Genomic DNA, 18125 nt, shown 5'->3' on the forward strand with positions numbered 1-18125 from the left:
CATTTTAACATTTTTTTATTTATAAAGAAATATCATTAGAATTTTACAGTCTAATTAATATCTTTTTACTCAATTATACTCCTATCTAATAAGCATTTTGTCCATCAACTATTCACGTTTTTTTTACAAAAAAAAAAAAAGATAATAAAGTTAAAATAATGGGATAGCAATAAATTTTTAGTCCCCACTCACATTCATTGGATATTTCTTGATCCAAGTGAATTAACTTTAAAGGATTAAATTTGGGATGGAGTTATAGTTTTGAATTCTGATAGTAAATTTTAATTTTTAGTGTATTGTTATTTGTTAACATAAAAATTATAATAATATAAATTAATCAGGATTTGTGAAATATACAAGATAATTATTATGAATAGAATTTGTAAAAAAAGGTAAAATACTTCTTTGAACCTATTAACTTATATATTTTTTTTACACAAATATCTAATAAAAATTAATTAATAAAATGTTGGTCTTCTTATTTACTGTTTGCCAAGAACGGGCCGTTCCAAAACCAGAACGGCCAGTTCCAAAACACGTTTTGATTCCTAAAAACGTCTTTTGGAACGGGCCGTTCCAAGGCCGTTCCAGGTTCAAAAAATTGTTTAAATTTCTATTCTGGAACGGGCTGTTCTTGGCCCGTTTTAATTTAAAAAAAACACTCTGTGGCTTTAAGTAGAACGGTCCGTTCTGATTCTGGAACGGGCCGTTCCACTTCCAATATTTGCCCAAAATGGGTCAGAAACACGAAAAAAAAAATTTAAAAAATAACTCAGAATTCGGTTTCCCGGGAACCGAATTCTGAGAAGAAAAAAAAAGTTTGAAGCTCAGAATTCGGTTCTCGAGGAACCGAATTCCGAGCATGAACAGTAAACCATTCTATTCTTGTAAATAAACTTGCACATGTGTCATTTTTGTAATTTTTCTTTTAAAAAATATTATTTACGTAAAAATTTCACAAATATATAACTAATATACAAAAATATACAAAAATGAAGGATTTAATTTTTTTTTAAGATTAGAGACTTTTTTTTTTTAGGCAAAAGTGAATAATATTTAAAAGGGAGTACAAGGAGTACTTTAACTCATACAAAGCTATAACATAATAGAGTACATTGGTAATAAATCACCAATTCACCAAACACAAACCACTAAAACAAATCATACTTCTGAATGAAAATTTAAGTTAATTACAAAAAAAATTACAAAAACTCCAACAGCTAATAACTAACAATTCAATACTTGTGATACACCAAAACTAGATGCAGCAAAAGTAATTTTAATTGAAAATTCTATAAAAAAAATTAGGAATTAAATAATGTATTATTATTTTTTTAATAAAAGTAAGCTCTTAGTGTAAAGAAATAAACTTTTTGATGGCAATATTAACTAATCTTAATATGTAAAAATATGATATCCATAAAAACGCATGAAATGTTAAAAGTTTTTTTTTTTTGTTTTACTACATTTATTATATTTTTTATATGGGTTATGACCGTAAGTATAACACAATTTTGCCATATATCATAATTATAATATAATATTTCGTTTTTAATTTTGGACTTCATTTTCAAAATGTCTCATTGAACATGTTTTCTAAAACTTAACCAAGCATATTTTAAATTCATCACTATGTTTCACTTTTGCTGGAAGCGAAAATAGAAAATGGACAGACAACTCATACCTTTTCAAGTTAAAAAAAAAAAGTTTTATTGCATCTTTAAGTTAAAAATAAAGTTTAATTGCAAAACCAATATCATGTTATTTTATTTATTTATTTAATATAATATAATTATTTGATTTTCAAATAATATTTATAGAAATACTTACGATCAATCATACATGTTTTAATCATTAATAAAAATTATGATTTTCAGAATTTACTATTCTTTTAAATCATAATTCTTGAGCATGAAAAAATAATAAAATAAAAAAAATCAACTAAATATACTTGACTATACACATGAGAAAATATAATTTAAAAAGTACAAAAGTGATATATGACCTGATTGTCGCAGAGAGAAATCAAAACCTAAAAAGAAAAAAAGAAAAAAAATTAAGAAAGAGTAATTAGAAAGATGGACAAAAAAAAGAAGGATGAAGAAAAGAGCTAAATAAAAAAGATAATTTTAAAAATATAATTTATTTAAAATAAAAATTAATTACAAAAATATTTCAATATTTTTTAAAAGAGAGAGAGAGAGAAAGAGAGCGTATTTTTTTTTTTTTTTAAAGTGTAAATATCATGAGCCATATTGTGTGAGCCCCTTTATAAAAGGCAGATGTTAAACACACCTCCACCCTCGTATAAGCACACCCCCTTTTTTTAAAAAAATATATAAAATGTCTAAATTACCCTTTAAAAAAAATTAAATTCCTAAATTTACACCTCTCTTCCCCGCACCTCACACCCTCCCTTCTCCGCACCCCACACCCCACACCCCCTTCCCGCACCCCCTTCTCCGCACCCTACACCCCTTCCCCGCACCCCCACACACCCCTTCCCCGCACCCCCTTCTCCGCACCCTACACCCCTTCACCGCACCCCCACACCCCACACCTCCCTTAAAATATTGGAAGAATGCTAACAACACAGCGCTTTTAATTTGTTTTGAACCTTCCGTTCCAACACTCCCTCGCCACACCTCCTTCTCTGTTAGGTATTCTCTGCTCTATTTCTTGCTTTCATTCTTCCCCACTTTTTATACTTTCATTTATTTAAATTCATTCTTCTCAAGACTCTTTTTTAACACTTTTTTTTAACGATTGATTTACAAACATACCTAGTTATGCGTTTCGCTTATGAGATGGAAACCTCGTTATGAAATTGGGAAATCTGGGACTAGAATAGAAATACGAGGGATACACACAAAAAGTGTTAGGTTATGTGGTGAATCAATGAAGTTAAAATATTACTGCTATGATTCCTTTGCTTGTCAATTAATTTGTTCCAAGAGGCTATTTGGAAATTCTATGTTTTTAGCTTTTCTGTGTCCTCTTATTTTGTTTAAGCTGCATACTTTTTTGCCTAAATTGTAAATATAGTTATAACCATTGAGTTAAACTAAGTATCAGAATTAGATTTTAAATTTTAGATTATACTTATTTGAATATTAATTATGAGTTTATATTGCCAGGGATTTGGTTGTAGCTTCTCCCGTGGAGTATCGATGATTTGAGATATCCTAATAAGGTTAGACTTTGGTTTGCTTAATTTACTGCATTATCCCAAAAAGAACAAGCTTTTTATATATATATATAAAAAAACTTTTTTCTAACATTAATGGCAGGAAGAAGTTGAGAAAATTACACAACCAATTCTGGATGGCCTTGGTGAAAACTATTCTATTCATTGTGAAGGTACTGATTTTATTATAATACTTGCAACAAATAAGATCTACAAGTGGAGGAATAGGTTGGAAGCAAGGAATCAATTGACATTATTCAATACAACAGAGCATTAATTGTAGTTAGTTAGCTTGTATTTTGGCAATAGCAATTTGGTTGTCGAGAGAGATAATGGTCTCTCAGATACCCTTAGAAAGTAACCATTGTATCATCTTCCACTTCTCAATCACATTGATCGTAATGCAGCTAATGAATAATATAGTACAATTTCATTTCTGTTCTATCATTTTCTTCTATCTCTGGTCCAGTATCATTTTACTCGCTGCAGTTTGTATGGTGACATCTGCAGATAATTCCTTTCTTAATATTGAATTGTCTTATCATTGCTGAAGCTCATGTTGTGTCTTTGTTTTGTTGTCTTAATGCAAATCGATCTTCAAGTTAAAAGTGTTGTTTGATAGGTTTTGTTTGATGAGTGGTTAGAAGTTAGCCTTTGATAGACTAATTAAGTAATTAAATGAACAGGAAATTATGCATCTGTTCCTAGAATTTATTTTTACTTTCAGATGTAATGTGTTGATGAAGTTTTATTTGTGACTGCTATATTTCATTATCATTCTGACTCTCCAAAGTAAAGCATAATAGTATTTACCTAACTGATCATTGGAACAATGCATTTTCATTTGTTATATCCTCATTCATTTTGATCATTATATTTAAATGCTGAGTGATAAAGTTGAATTTTATTTTAGGAATTGCATTTTTTCCCTTGCAAAGTTGGTTGAATCATTCTTGTTGTCCTAATGCCAAAGCTTTCAAAAGAGATGAGGTATGTGGGGCAAAACTATCTTTATTTTATTTACTATTTGATTTGGTTTGAGTTGTTAGCATACTTGGCTTCATTTGATGCCCCAAAGATTATGATTAAAGTAATTTTCTTTGGCCTTGTATATATTATCATGTTTCTATTTTAACAAGAAAAAGAAAATAAGAATTCATGTTATCCATGTGGCTGCCTTGTGTGTTTACAAGATCCTTTAGACCTTTGATTGGTTGAAGTTCTCGTTCCGTGCTTGCTTTGTTAGTAAGCATGTGGCTTTTTCATACTATAGATAATATTGTTAAGATGTGTGACATTAACTAAGAATATGATTAGAATAGTCCTTATAAGACTTGAAGTTGAACAATTCTCTTTCCTAGAATTGGCCTTTAGAGTAAGTTATTAATCTTAGTATCAGCTGCTTATTTGGTGTTCACATCATTATTAAATTCACAATTATTCCTTTTTATTGTATTCAACATGTTTTGTTGTACTTAGACTGTCTAGATTCTGTTCATGTTGCTACTTTTTGGTTGTAACCTTGAAAACAAACAGGGCATTTCTTCCCCTATGCTTTAGTGCTGTCTGTAACATTGAATCTAAAGATTTATCTTTAAAACCTTGCATATTTTGCTTGCAGGATAAAGATGGCCAAGCAACAATAATTGCGCAGAGGTCCATTTGTAAAGGAGAAGAGGTTGGTTTATAGTTTATACTTAATACCAATATCTATAGACCATAAATTTTATTTCCATTTGTTTTATGTAAAACCAATATATCTGTGATTGTGGCTTGATAGATAAACATAAATAATAATCTATTTAGAAGAAGTAAAAAGCCACATAAAAGAATTTAACAGTGAAATCTTTGCACTTTGAAAGCATAATGACCAATGTTTTGATGCTTTTATATCATCTAATATTTGGATTTTAGAGTAATTATAAACTAAATTTTAATATTAAGTGAAATTCATCTTGAATATATTATGTTTTGGTATTATATGGGTTTAAAATTAACAGTTTAATAATACTTCACCATTGAGTTTTTATCATCTTAGTATGTTTATCTCATTTTGTGTTAACAAAGCTTAAAATAATTATTTTGTATTAAAAAAATATCTATAAATTATTTTTTCTCATGATACGAACCCGTCCCATTTGTTGAATATTATACAAACTCTTTCTATTTTATTGATACATTTCAATTAAATCCCTCCGATTTAGTATAACTTTAAAATTATAAATTCTCAAATGACAATAGCATTAAAGAATCATAAGAGAATAATAATAAAATAAATTATCGTTCCATATTCAAATAAAACGGACCACTTTAAAATTTTTGTAATAAAAAATTACTAAACAGTTAATCATATGAACTATTAGTAAGATGGAATAAAACTAATTTTTAAGTCAAATTTTAAGAATGAAATAATAATAAAAAGGTCAAATTTTAAGAAAAATATTAATTTTTTATAGAAAAATATTATACATGTTCCCCTATATTATCTTGGAAATATGAAGAAAAAATGACAATTGTTATATATCTGTAATAACAGTATGAACACTATAGTTTGGAACTGAAAATTTAGCTCTCAATTGGTTTTATGCAGTATTTAGCTAAAACTTGTAATCAAAACGGGAGAGATCTTTTGGCCGAATAGCTGTTTAATGCGTGCCAAGTAAAAGGTATTCTATCAGTTAATTTCAATATAGGATAAAAGTAAAAACATAAAAAGGGTAATTGAAAGAAATGGACCAAAAGCTGAGTCATGAGAATACTGTGGGCCAAGGTTTTAAAATACTCTGCTTATCCAAAATATCGAGCAATATCAATAATCAAAAAAGCTTTAGGAAGAAGGGAGGTATGGGGTGTGGGGGTGCGGGGAAGGGGTGTGGGGTGCAGAGAAGGGGGTGCGGGGAAGGGGGGGTGTAAATTTAGGAATTTTATTTTTTTAAGGATAATTTAGATATTATATATTTTTTTTTTTAAAAAAGGAGGTGTGTTTATACGAGAGTGGAGGTGTGTTTATCATGTGCCTTAAAATGGCTACCTATAACTGATTTTAAAACCCCGATTTTAAAAGTCATTTTTGTACTAGTGTTTCTTTCCATAGAACAAGTAAGAGTCTTTCTCTTACAAGACCACCTGCTAACATTGCGCACCCCTCTTCTTTCTCTTTCTGGCACTCCTCTTCTTCTTTTTTTTTCCCGCACCTCGCACCCCCTGTTCTTTCTCTTCTCCACACCCCTCTTCTTCTTTCTTTGTCCCGCACCCCCCGTCTTCTTTCTTTTCTACCCCTTTCTTATTTTCTTCTTCATCACTTTCTTATCCGACCTCTCTACCTCCTCTTCTAGCCTTTTTAGTTTTTGTAATATCTTCTTCCTTTTTTATTTTGTTATAAACTGTAAGCTCACGGTTTAGTGTCAAAGGAAAAGGTGTAAGGTCATATGCATTTTTCCTCCAAGTAATTCTCCTCACTATCTCCACCTTCTTCTATATTCTTTTGTTCTTATTGTTTGTCCTTTATTATTGCTTATTGTTTCTCTATTTTGTTAACATTGTATCTCATCTTTACATTTATTTTTAGGATTCTTTATAGGGTTTGTGTGTTTGAAATTGATTGATCAATTGTCTTTGTATTTTGAAATTGACCGATCATCTATCGTTATGTGAAGTTATGGCACGGACAAGAGGTGGTAGCGTTGCACGAAAGCGTCAACGACTAACAAAAGATAAGCAACATGTGAATTCTCAAGTACCTATAGTCGATGATCACGAGGAGCCTCAAGAGGTCATGTTAGATGGTGTTGTAAACCCTCAAGCACCGAGGTCGTTTCTAGGAGGCCCTGAGGATTTGTCAGTCCTTAGGAATTTTTCAGACCATGTTGCAACCCGCTTATGGAGTGGCGAGGTAATTAATGTTGTTGGATTTTTTAAATTTGATGTTTAATAAACTTTTATAATGACAAGATCATAAAACATTAGGATCATGGTGAGCTTAAGATTGTCAATCATGGAAGAAAAGTAAAAAATTTTGTCATCAAGCACCACCAAATACAAAAGTTGGTAGATAAGTCTGGCTTGGCATCACTTCTAGTTTGCAACTACCAGATGGTGGATAAAGGTCTTGTGTCTGCATTTGTTGAGCGATGGCATCCAGAGACAAGCTCATTCCACTTGCCAATAGGAGAGATGACTATCACTCTTGATGATGTGTCATGCTTATTGCACCTACCAATTAGAGGTGCACTTTTTAGTCAGCCGGTCATGGACCATGACATTGCATGTGTATACTTAGAAGATTTGTTAGGAGTCTCACACGAGGATGCAATCCTTGAGATAAGGGCTACAAGAGGTGCTCATGTTCGCATGAGTTGGTTGAGAGATGTTTATGATGCGAGGTGCCAAGAGAAGCGTTGGGAATTTGCTACAAGGGCTTTTCTTCTATTCTTGGTTGGTTGCACAATTTTTGCTAACAAGAGCGCAGCATATGTGGATGTATCATTCTTGGACCTATTTCGTGACCTTTCAGCTTGTAGTGATTATGCATGGGGTGCAGCTACCTTGACATTCTTGTATGAGTACTTGGGTGATGCTTGTGTCCATAGCACTAAGCAAATAGGTGGCTACATGACCCTTTTACAGGTGAAAACTTTTCATACTATTTTATGCTTAATGTAAAAATTTTGTATTGCTTTTGACTTTATTTAATTTAATTTGGGTTATTAATTTTGAAAAAGGCATGGATATTTGAGCACTTTCCTCGGATTGGTTCCCGTCAGTTGTCCATGGAATACTTGGAGCAAAATCCTCGTGCTAGTCGTTGGTCACATAGCAAGAGTATAGGCCACGTGCTTCGATATAGGAAGGAACTGGATGCAATCATCATTAATGAAGTTTGTTGGATGCCTTATAGTCATCATAGAGATTATCGACCATTTGAAGATATAACACTATATTCAGGGTGGCTTAAGTGGGGTACCTACAAGCAAGCACACTTGCCTGAGCGGGTATTACGTCAATATGGACATGTTCAACACATCCCAAGATCACCTCAACATGTTACTAGTGTGGTGATTTCTCTTGAGGAGATTGATGATATATGGTTGCACTATGCAAATTATGTGGTGGATGTTGCTGTTATAGGCCATCAACAAGAGCATTCAATAGATTGTGAAGATGGATATATGCAATGGTTCTCTCGGATTTCTCACCCATTGATCATTCCACCACAGGAGAGAGAGACTTCTAAGGTGCCTCAAATGCAACCTGCTACAATTTCTCATTATCCAAGTATTAATGGCCCTCATTTTGTAGGGGTAAGATTATGTCATTCATTTAAATAACTTTGTATATTTTCATTTCAAAATGCATCAAATAATTCTAAATTTATTGTTATGTGTAGGAGACGTGCAAGAGTTGTAAGAAGATTTATGATATTTTGCAAATGGTATTTGATAGAAGATTGGCAATAGAAGGTACTGAAATTTGGGATATAACTAGACAGGCATTGATCATGGCACGTGTTGGGAGTGGGGAAAAATTCACACATCAAAAAGGGAGAAAGGGTTGAATTTACCATATAATAGTGATAGTTTACTTTGGTCTCTTTTGTTTATTTTAACATATTTTGGTCTTTTAGTACTATAACAGACTTTTATAGAAGAAGACATTCACCTGATATCACAGTAAGAAATTTTTGTTCCTTAAAAAGTGTATCATTTTAACTTTGTCTGCGGACTTCAATGTTTGTCACTTTTCTATTGTGATATTATATTTTCATCTAGCTTTTACTTATTTTCACCCTCGTTCTGTCCAAGTTATATAAAACATAACTATTTAATTATGATATTGATATAAAGTATTTTATAATAATTAATATTATTAAATTAGAATTCTCATTCTCAATCTCAACTGAGTTTTCTTTCTTCTTTTTTAGAAAACTTAACTACTAAATGAGTTTATTTCCGCAAGAAACATGCTTTATTAAGTTCATCATTTATTACAATTATCTTAATTTCTTTCATTTTTCTTAAGTTATAATGAAGGTAACAATACCATTAACTTGACGTGGTTAAAAAGCAGTGAAGTAAGCGTTTAATGCACGAGAATACTGAGTAAGAAACCCCTCATGCAACCCTTTATGGAAGCGTTTTGCTTTGAATAATGTGAGTTTATCTGCAATATTTTTTTGATTTTTTTTCTACAGAAATTAATTTGGACTTGGATATCAGTCATTTACTATTTTGTGAGTGTGGTGACATTTGGAAGAAACGGTTCAAGATAACTATGCCCTGAAAAATGAAAATATTAATACATGTCATGAATGAATAAAAACAAAGCCAAAGAAACTGATACCCTAGTTTATTCAAAGTGCGGGTATTGAAAACAGTCGGCAGTACACCTTAGTAGAGAAACAAATCTAATGGATTGAGACAGTTACAAGTGCCACTTGCCACACTTGTTAGTTTACCAAAATTGATCAGCATTTTGCGATACTTTTTATGCTTATTTCATGCATTTTGCATCACAACAACTAGTTTAGTGTGTTTTCTTTTGTTTGTTCGAGTTAGTAAATAAAAAGAAGTCAGTTCACCAAAATTGATCAGCATTTTACATTGTTTTTTTTATATTTATTGTTATGTATTTTGCATCACAGCGATTAGTTTAGTGCCTTTTCTTTTGTTTGTTAGAGTTAATAAATAAAAAGAAGTTGTTTCTCTACGAATTTAATTACATAAGGGAAGAAAATATATGGAACATCACATTTGAATAAGATTTTATATTTTAACCTCCATCATGAAGAATATACGTCTTGGACATATCTTTCAAGGTTTCATACGCAGCAAGATCTATGCCAGAATAAGGGATAATCCCAAGAAGATAAGGAATCAATCCCCTATAAATTAATCCCAACAAGAGAAGGGATAATACTTAACTCACATAGAAGCTCGGGCACCACATACCTCTGGTAGGTCAATCTTATTCGAAATTATAACATATGGTCGTTCAATCCTTAGTAATGTCTACATAATCTACTTTTTTAGTAAATAATGATGTAAACCGTTGCATACGACTAATATATGGAGTTTTCCAAAAACGAGATTCAACTTTGCAATATCTTGACCATTGCAAAGCAATGGGAGGTAATGCAGCTTCGGCCTTCAAAACAACCTGTAAATTAATTTAAATTAAAAAGTTAATAACTTATAATTAGATTAAAATTTTAAATTAAAATAATATGCATCATATCATACCTGCACGAAATGACAATTACTTACAAACCCAATAGTAATAAGTCGGTGACTTGACTTGGATAATGGAGGAGATCCTCTAAGAGGAAAGAATGTCATACTTTGTTGTGAGGATAAAGTGATGAGAACCACTTTATATCTTGAGGCAATTACATAACCCATATCTGGTAAGGTCATCCACTTATCAACAGATGCATGTGTATCAACATACAAAGATTGTCTCAATACATCCACTCGACTAACACTACCAAAGAGTTCGACGTAATCATCCTTCCACTGTTGAAGCTCTTTAATTAAATCTTGACGAACTAGAGACCATGATTCCTCACCCATACCAAGTTGTGCTGCAACTGCACGATAACCACAATTTCCATCCGCTTTAACATCAATAATATCTTCAATAAATGGATGAAGCTCAATCGGAAAAGAGTCCATAAATGGTAAAACTTTCCTACGTTTAGAATCATGGGTTGATTTATAAGATGAAGGGTGAGTTGATGTGCTATCATGGATAGAAACTACTGCATCAACATGCTCCCAAAAAGAAGGATCACGCTTAGTTGATCTATCTCTCTTTGACCCTGAACCCTTTGGTGCACCCTTTGTTTTTACCTTTTCAGGAGGTGGATACAATGAAGTTGTATCAGGAAATGCTAGCTCACACAATTTTTCAAGTATAGTTACTTTTCCAACATTATCAACTTCCATAAATCGCTTTAGCAAAGCATCTATATAAGGTTGCAGTGATAACACGTTACCTTCATGGTTTTTCCCTTGGTCACCAAAATTTAACCTCTTCCAATGACTATGAATTGTATCTAAGGGAATTGGTTGACACATTGTACTGTATCTAGCAAGCTCACATGCGCAAGGTAAACCATGTGTAGTTCGAATTGTGCAACCACATATAGAACTGTCAATACCAATGGTCTTAACCCGATCATATTGGTAAGCTATATGACTTAATGCGTTCCTCGATACAAATCCACGCAACTTAATGTAAAATGAATTATTGTGTCTATGTTCCACTACATTTATACTTTTCTCAAATGATGCCTTAATCTCTGTGTGTTGTAGTGTAATCATGTTATTCATAGCATCCCAACAATTACACATATCCCCTCTACTATGTTGAAGAAACCAATGTGCAGCCTCAACCCTATTAAGTAACACATAATAACTAAGTTAATAATTATAATAATCATTATTATATAAATAATTAGCATGATAATAATAATAATTAATATAATATTTTTGACATAATTATTATAATAACAAAAAATAGCATAATAATTATAATATATTTCATGATAAATTATTTGAATAGAGTAATATTTATAATAATACATTAGTAGTAGTAGTAATAATAATAATAATAACAAAAAGAATTATTAGCATAATCATAATTGTATTTAAATTATTAATTATCATACTAATAGTTATAATATATTTTGACGATAAGTTATAAAAATATAAATTTAAGCTTACCTATTGGTTGTTGTGTTACCCAAATGCATCACCTTATTTGTCCATGCAGTGACAAATTTTTCCTTGTGCGGAATCAACCATGAATCTCTCACATAATCATTGAAAATAGGAAAATTTGAGCAAACCTTCTCAAATAATGTCAAACGTTGCACATATTGATCCTCATTAGAAGAATTCACAACATCATCCCATGCATCCATTACTAAGTCCCATTTCTCCTTTGGATAAACTACCATCTTGCATTTAGCCTTCACATTCTTGTTGATGTGAAAACGACATAACAAATTAGTAGAGCTAGGAAATATCATTTGTAAGGCCTTCATCATACCAAGGTCTCTATCTGTTACAATCACTTGTGGTGTATCATTGTCATTAGTAATCAATCCTTTTAACTTTTGTAGTGCCCAAGTGTAGTTATCAACTCGCTCAGACATCACATAAGCAAATGCCACAGAGAATGTTAACTCTGTTGAAGTGACACCAACAATCTCAAGTAATGGCAACCCATATCTGTTGGTTTTATAAGTACTATCTATGAGTAAAATAGTATGAAAAGTACCAAAAAGTTTAATGGAGTCTGGATGTGACCAAAATATATCTTTGATAACATCAGAATTATCCACCTTTCTATACCAGTACACATATTTATCACGTTCTAATAATTTCAACAGATGTTGCATTTCTGTTCTAGAACCTTTCATAGAGGATCGATAAGCTTGTCGATAATTGTAAATGTGTCTAATAGTACTAAGATTATGCACATTACGATCTTTCAATGTAAGTAGTATGTTTCTTGGCTTTACCATGTTCTTTGTCATTTCACCAACTAAAGACTTCTCTTCAGCACTCAATCGACCAGCATATGAATGACCCACTAATGTTTCTGCTAAATCATGGTTGTGATAACCACACATTATCTTAAGGGTCCATCCTCCAGCCTTTTTTGAAGTTGTTCCCCTTAGTTTGAAAGGGCACTCACATTTTTTGGTACTAGTCACCCTATTAGATAATGCATTTTTGTTTGATCTTCTAAATTTTCCACTTCTTTCACAACTCAAAATTACAAATGTCTTCCTTTTATCACGTCCTGTATTTGTATCTGATCTAAAAATAATAAGGACAAATCCACTTTCTTTTGCAACATGTCGTGCCCAATCCAACATAGCATCTCGACATGGAAAAACCTAAACATATAAATAGAAACACAATTATTATTATTATTATTATTATATATTGATAACTTAACAAAAATAATTGATTGTTCAATTACCTCTTTAGTGTTAAATACACCACTACAGTCAATAGTCTTATTTGTTGTTCCATTGGTTGATATATTCCTCACCTCAGACATTTTCCTAACATGTATTTCATGTGCACATATAAATAAAAATAAAATATTAAATAAATAAAACTATAACGAGAGATAAAAAAAATATAAGAATTGTACTAAAAACAAAAATATAATATTTTAGGAATAATAAAATTTTTATTCCAGAAAATACTTTCCATAATATTTAATTCTGTAGCCTCCGAAAATGTTTTGTTACATAATTACGGAAAGTACTTTCCATAATACTAAAGTTACTGTTACGGAAAGTTCTTTCCGGAATTATATAAAAGTTCTAGAAAATACTATAGTTCCGGAAAGAACTTTCCATAATATTAAATTCTTATTTTGGAAAGTATTTTCCGGAAATATTTTGTTACATAATTCCATAAAGTACTTTCCATAATATTACAGTTATTATTACGGAAAGTTCTTTCCGGAATTATATGAACAATAATTTTACTATTCCGGAAAATACTTTCCGGAATGCTAAAAAACTTATTTTACATTCCGGAAAGTACTTTCCATGATATTAAAGTTACTATTACGGAAAGTTCTTTCCGGAATTATATGAACAATAATTTTACTATTCCGGAAAGTACTTTCCGGAATGCTAAAAAACTTATTTTACAAGCGCATGACACATTTAACTTACCAGTTTCTTTATCTCTTCATCCACCACCGGCGTCTGCGATCGAACCTGTTGTGCATAAGTAATGTTAAATAAGTTTAAAAAAATTGTAAATATGAAATGTAATTTAATATATTAATTTTGTACCTTGTATTGAATGTAGAGGATAATGATGATTGAATGAAAAATTAGGGTTTAAGAAAGAATAGAGTGGAAAGTGAAAAATAGAATTTAAAAGATAGAAAGATAAAATATGATTATGTTGATTGTAAAACAAGAAAAATCAAGAATGAAAAACGAAAAAGAATAAAATCATCAAAAAATGACTAGAGTGATAAAAAAGGAGAATAAGAAAAAGAAGAAGAAAGAAGAAGAAAGAAGAAGAAGAATGATAAAAGAAGGGGGTGAATAAAACAATTTTAAAAATAATAATTTAGTTACAAGGATATTTTAGGAATTTAAAAAAAAGATTGGAGGTGTATTTATAAATGATAGGAGGTGTATATATCATCAGCCAAATTGTTGTTCATATAATTCCGGAAAGAACTTTCCGTAATAGTAACTTTAATATTATGGAAAGTACTTTCCGGAATGTAAAATAAGTTTTTTAGCATTCCGGAAAGTACTTTCCGGAATAGTAAAATTATTGTTCATATAATTCCGAAAAGAACTTTTCGTAATAGTAACTGTAATATTATGGAAAGTACTTTCCGGAATTATGTAACAAAATATTTCTGGAAAATAATTTCCGGAATAAGAATTTAATATTATGGAAAGTATTTTCCGGAACATTTTTATATAATTCCGGAAAGAACTTTCCGTAACAGTAACTTTAATATTATGGAAAGTACTTTCCGTAATTATGTAACAAAACATTTTCGGAGGAAGGGAGGTGTGGGGAAGGGAGGTGCGGGGAAGGGGGTGTGGGGAAGAGAGGTGTAAATTTAGGAATTTAATTTTTTTTAAAGGGTAATTTAGACATTTTATATATTTTTTTTAAAAAAGGGGGTGTGCTTATACGAGGGTGGAGGTGTGTTTAACATAAGCCTTTATAAAATTCACACACGAGGTTGAACTCTAACGGAGACCCAAAATAGAGGTTGGGTTCGTTCAAAACTTTAAGAGAGATCTTGATTGGGCCTTCATCCAGACTAGAGTACACGGTTTGCACTAGCCCAATCTCGTTTGAATTTTTTTTTTTGTTTTCTGGATTATGCTAAATACAGTGTCTAAGTTTTTAACGATGCTAAATACAATACTACAATGAATCTATGCATGACCTTTGATGTTCCTAAATACAATTACAATATGAATGCATACGTGAACCTAAGCATATGCCTTGATGGCGGACCCTTAAAGCAATTCATATTGTAAAAATGAGATGGAATGCAATGTGTTTTGGTGACTCTAAATGTGACTGTTCCTGAGTCTTTGATGATGTTAAATACAATTCTATAATAAATTTAAGCATGGTCCTTGAATACCCTAATGCAATTAGGATATGAATGCAAACATGAATCTAAGCATATCCTTGATAGCTGACCCTTAAAGTAATTCATATTGTAAAAAGGTTGTTTTTGTGGCTTCAACAAATGGGTTACTTGCAACCCATTCCTCTACCACTTATTCATAGGATGGAAGCAATTGACACTACTAGATTTTAATCCTTTAGTAACATTTTCTTGTTTACATTTATTAAAATGTTACTATATATTAAATAAATATGTTATTTTGTAACACTTTTTTGAAAAATGTCATTATAATAGTAGAGTAACATTTTTTATTTCAATATTATTCTTTCTAATTGTTTTCAAAATTAAAGTCCCATATCGAGTAAAAAAAATTTACATAAGTTATTTTGCAACATTTTTTTGAAAAATGTTACTATAATTGCTTCTAAAGTCAAAGTCCCACATCGAGTAAAAAAAAAGTATATTTCTCTTATATATAATTGTAACTCATAATTAAAGTCTCACATCGAATAAATTAATGACACATAAAGAGTATATATACTCATATAGTTATACTTAAGATAAATAAAATTTGATATTCTATATATAATTAGTGGTGACTAACTAAAAATGTCTTTCCCTAAAAACTTAAGGAAGGCTAGAAGTTTAGGAGACATAAAAATATAATAATTGGTAGTAATATTTAAATTAAAATTAATTATTATTTTATAAGATTATCAAAATCTTGGCAACATCATTAAAATGTTACAAGAATACTACTTTGATAACATTTAAAAAATGTTACCTATAATATGTTGCTAAAACAATTAGCAACATTTATACATAATTAAGTAATATTTTTCAAATGTTGCTAAACACCATTTTTGTTGTAGTGTGATATATACGCATGAGGTAAACATAAATGGTGTGCTAAACACCATTTTTTTAAATGTTACAAGAATACTACTTTGATAACATTTAAAAAATGTTACCTATAATATGTTGCTAAAACAATTAGCAACATTTATACATAATTAAGTAATATTTTTCAAATGTTGCTAAACACCATTTTTGTTGTAGTGTGATATGTACGCATGAGGTAAACATAAATGGTGTGCTAAACACCATTTTTTTAAACATATGGTGTTTAGCAACATTTGAAAAATATTACTTAATTATGTATAAATGTTGCTAATTGTTTTAGCAACATATTATAGGTAACATTTTTTAAATGTTATCAAAGTAGTATTCTTGTAACATTTTAATGATGTTGCCAAGATTTTGATAATCTTATAAAATAATAATTAATTTTAATTTAAATATTACTACCAATTATTATATTTTTATGTCTCCTAAACTTCTAGCCTTCCTTAAGTTTTTAGGGAAAGACATTTTTAGTTAGTCACCACTAATTATATATAGAATATCAAATTTTATTTATCTTAAGTATAACTATATGAGTATATATACTCTTTATATGTCATTAATTTATTCGATGTGAGACTTTAATTATGAGTTACAATTATATATAAGAGAAATATACTTTTTTTTTACTCGATGTGGGACTTTGACTTTAGAAGCAATTATAGTAATATTTTTCAAAAAAATGTTGCAAAATAACTTATGTAAATTTTTTTTACTCGATATGGGACTTTAATTTTGAAAACAATTAGAAAGAATAATATTGAAATAAAAAATGTTACTCTACTTATAATGATATTTTTCAAAAAAGTATTACAAAATAACATATTTATTTAATATATAGTAACATTTTAATAAATGTAAACAAGAAAATGTTACTAAAGGATTAAAATCTAGTAGTGATATGATGGAAAATATTGTAACCCAACATCATTACTGGTATATTTGCACCTAAGTTTTGTCCAAATATATATACCCAACTTCGTAAATATAATAGATTCGGTAAAATAAATCATAATCGAACCTTCCAACTTAGCTAGGTACACTACAAAAGTGTGAACCCATTTGTGGAGAAACTAAACATGCCCCTGATGTGTTGATCCTGTGAAAAGAAATTTAAGTTACTACTACTCAACAAGAGGGCAACGAAAGACGCCTAAACATTTTAACCAAAATAAGAAAAATACTATATTCTCTAACACTCTTTTAAACACGACTTTTTTAATTAGTTAAAATTTATTAAAAAATAAAATAATTTATAAATTTTACATCTTATTTAATGATACAATAAACTATATACATAACTTTATTTATAGTGTTAGCAAATCATAATCTTTTTTATAAATATTGCGTTTGAGTCTAAGCAAATCTGACAAATAAAACTACATTAAAGTTAGTTAAATACAGGTTCTCTATGTAGTTCTTTTCTAGAAAATAGTTGAAGACTCAACACAACAGTAACAAAAACTTTGAGATCTAAACAACCTTTTTACATAGATCACAAGTAATAATAAAAGACATCACAACACAAATTAGTGTCCTAATAATTGATCATGGTAGTCAACTGTCACACTTCACTTAGGGCAATTCTTTCAGCAACCAAAACCAATAATATTAGCAATTTTGAAGTCCTCATCACCTTTTTTTTTTTTTTTTTTTTTAATTTCCTATGAAGATATATAATACTCATTTTCAGAAGACACTATTTTTTGCACACAGTTCAAATGTCAGTGCATTAGACTGCATCAGATATTCAGATGTAAACAGACCTGCGCCTTCATTCTAATATTAGCCTGCTGCTGTGCAGATGTATCTACACACTACACTTTGAAAACAGTCGGAACTAGCTAATAGGAAAAATGTAAGGAAAAAAATATATGAAAAA

At 30.2% G+C, this 18125-nt stretch overlaps 2 protein-coding genes across 3 annotated transcripts; one reads left to right on the top strand and one right to left on the bottom strand.

Annotated features, from left to right (window-relative positions):
• Positions 1–2138: 2138 nt before the first annotated feature.
• On the top strand, positions 2139–8971 carry LOC109800319 (protein MAINTENANCE OF MERISTEMS). 2 transcript variants are annotated; one of them, XM_083069046.1, is made up of 10 exons: positions 2139–2660; positions 3138–3193; positions 3291–3360; positions 4101–4177; positions 4809–4865; positions 5778–5853; positions 6844–7079; positions 7154–7813; positions 7909–8487; positions 8574–8971. In XM_083069046.1, exons 7-10 carry the CDS (start codon positions 6846–6848, stop codon positions 8739–8741), a joined length of 1641 nt encoding a protein of 546 aa, XP_082925172.1. In that variant the 5' UTR covers positions 2139–2660; positions 3138–3193; positions 3291–3360; positions 4101–4177; positions 4809–4865; positions 5778–5853; positions 6844–6845; the 3' UTR covers positions 8742–8971. The 2 variants fall into 2 exon arrangements, with proteins under 2 accessions (XP_082925172.1, XP_082925171.1); XM_083069045.1 differs by lacking the exon at positions 5778–5853 and having other exon boundaries at positions 2140–2660.
• Positions 8972–9955: 984 nt separating this feature from the next.
• On the bottom strand, positions 9956–13261 carry LOC145955191 (PKS-NRPS hybrid synthetase cheA-like). Its single transcript, XM_083069898.1, has 5 exons — positions 13181–13261; positions 11911–13094; positions 10426–11581; positions 10233–10342; positions 9956–10067 (listed from the first exon to the last, which is right to left on the bottom strand). Exons 1-5 carry the CDS (start codon positions 13259–13261, stop codon positions 9956–9958), a joined length of 2643 nt encoding a protein of 880 aa, XP_082926024.1.
• Positions 13262–18125: the final 4864 nt, after the last annotated feature.

The sequence above is a fragment of the Cajanus cajan genome, chromosome 2 (genome assembly GCF_000230855.2).
Source record: "Cajanus cajan strain Asha chromosome 2, NIPB_CcT2T_4, whole genome shotgun sequence".
NCBI lineage: Eukaryota > Viridiplantae > Streptophyta > Magnoliopsida > Fabales > Fabaceae > Cajanus > Cajanus cajan.

Coding starts and splice junctions, on each gene's coding strand:
- LOC109800319 (XM_083069046.1), top strand. CDS start 6,846: ATGGCACGGACAAGAGGTGGTAGCGTTGCACGAAAGCGTCAACGACTA. Junction 7,814..7,908: donor GCTACATGACCCTTTTACAG/GTGAAAACTTTT, acceptor ATTTTGAAAAAG/GCATGGATATTTGAGCACTT. Junction 8,488..8,573: donor ATGGCCCTCATTTTGTAGGG/GTAAGATTATGT, acceptor TGTTATGTGTAG/GAGACGTGCAAGAGTTGTAA.
- LOC145955191 (XM_083069898.1), bottom strand. CDS start 13,261: ATGTCTGAGGTGAGGAATATATCAACCAATGGAACAACAAATAAGACT. Junction 13,095..13,180: donor GTGTATTTAACACTAAAGAG/GTAATTGAACAA, acceptor TTATATGTTTAG/GTTTTTCCATGTCGAGATGC. Junction 10,068..10,232: donor TATATTAGTCGTATGCAACG/GTTTACATCATT, acceptor ATTAATTTATAG/GGGATTGATTCCTTATCTTC.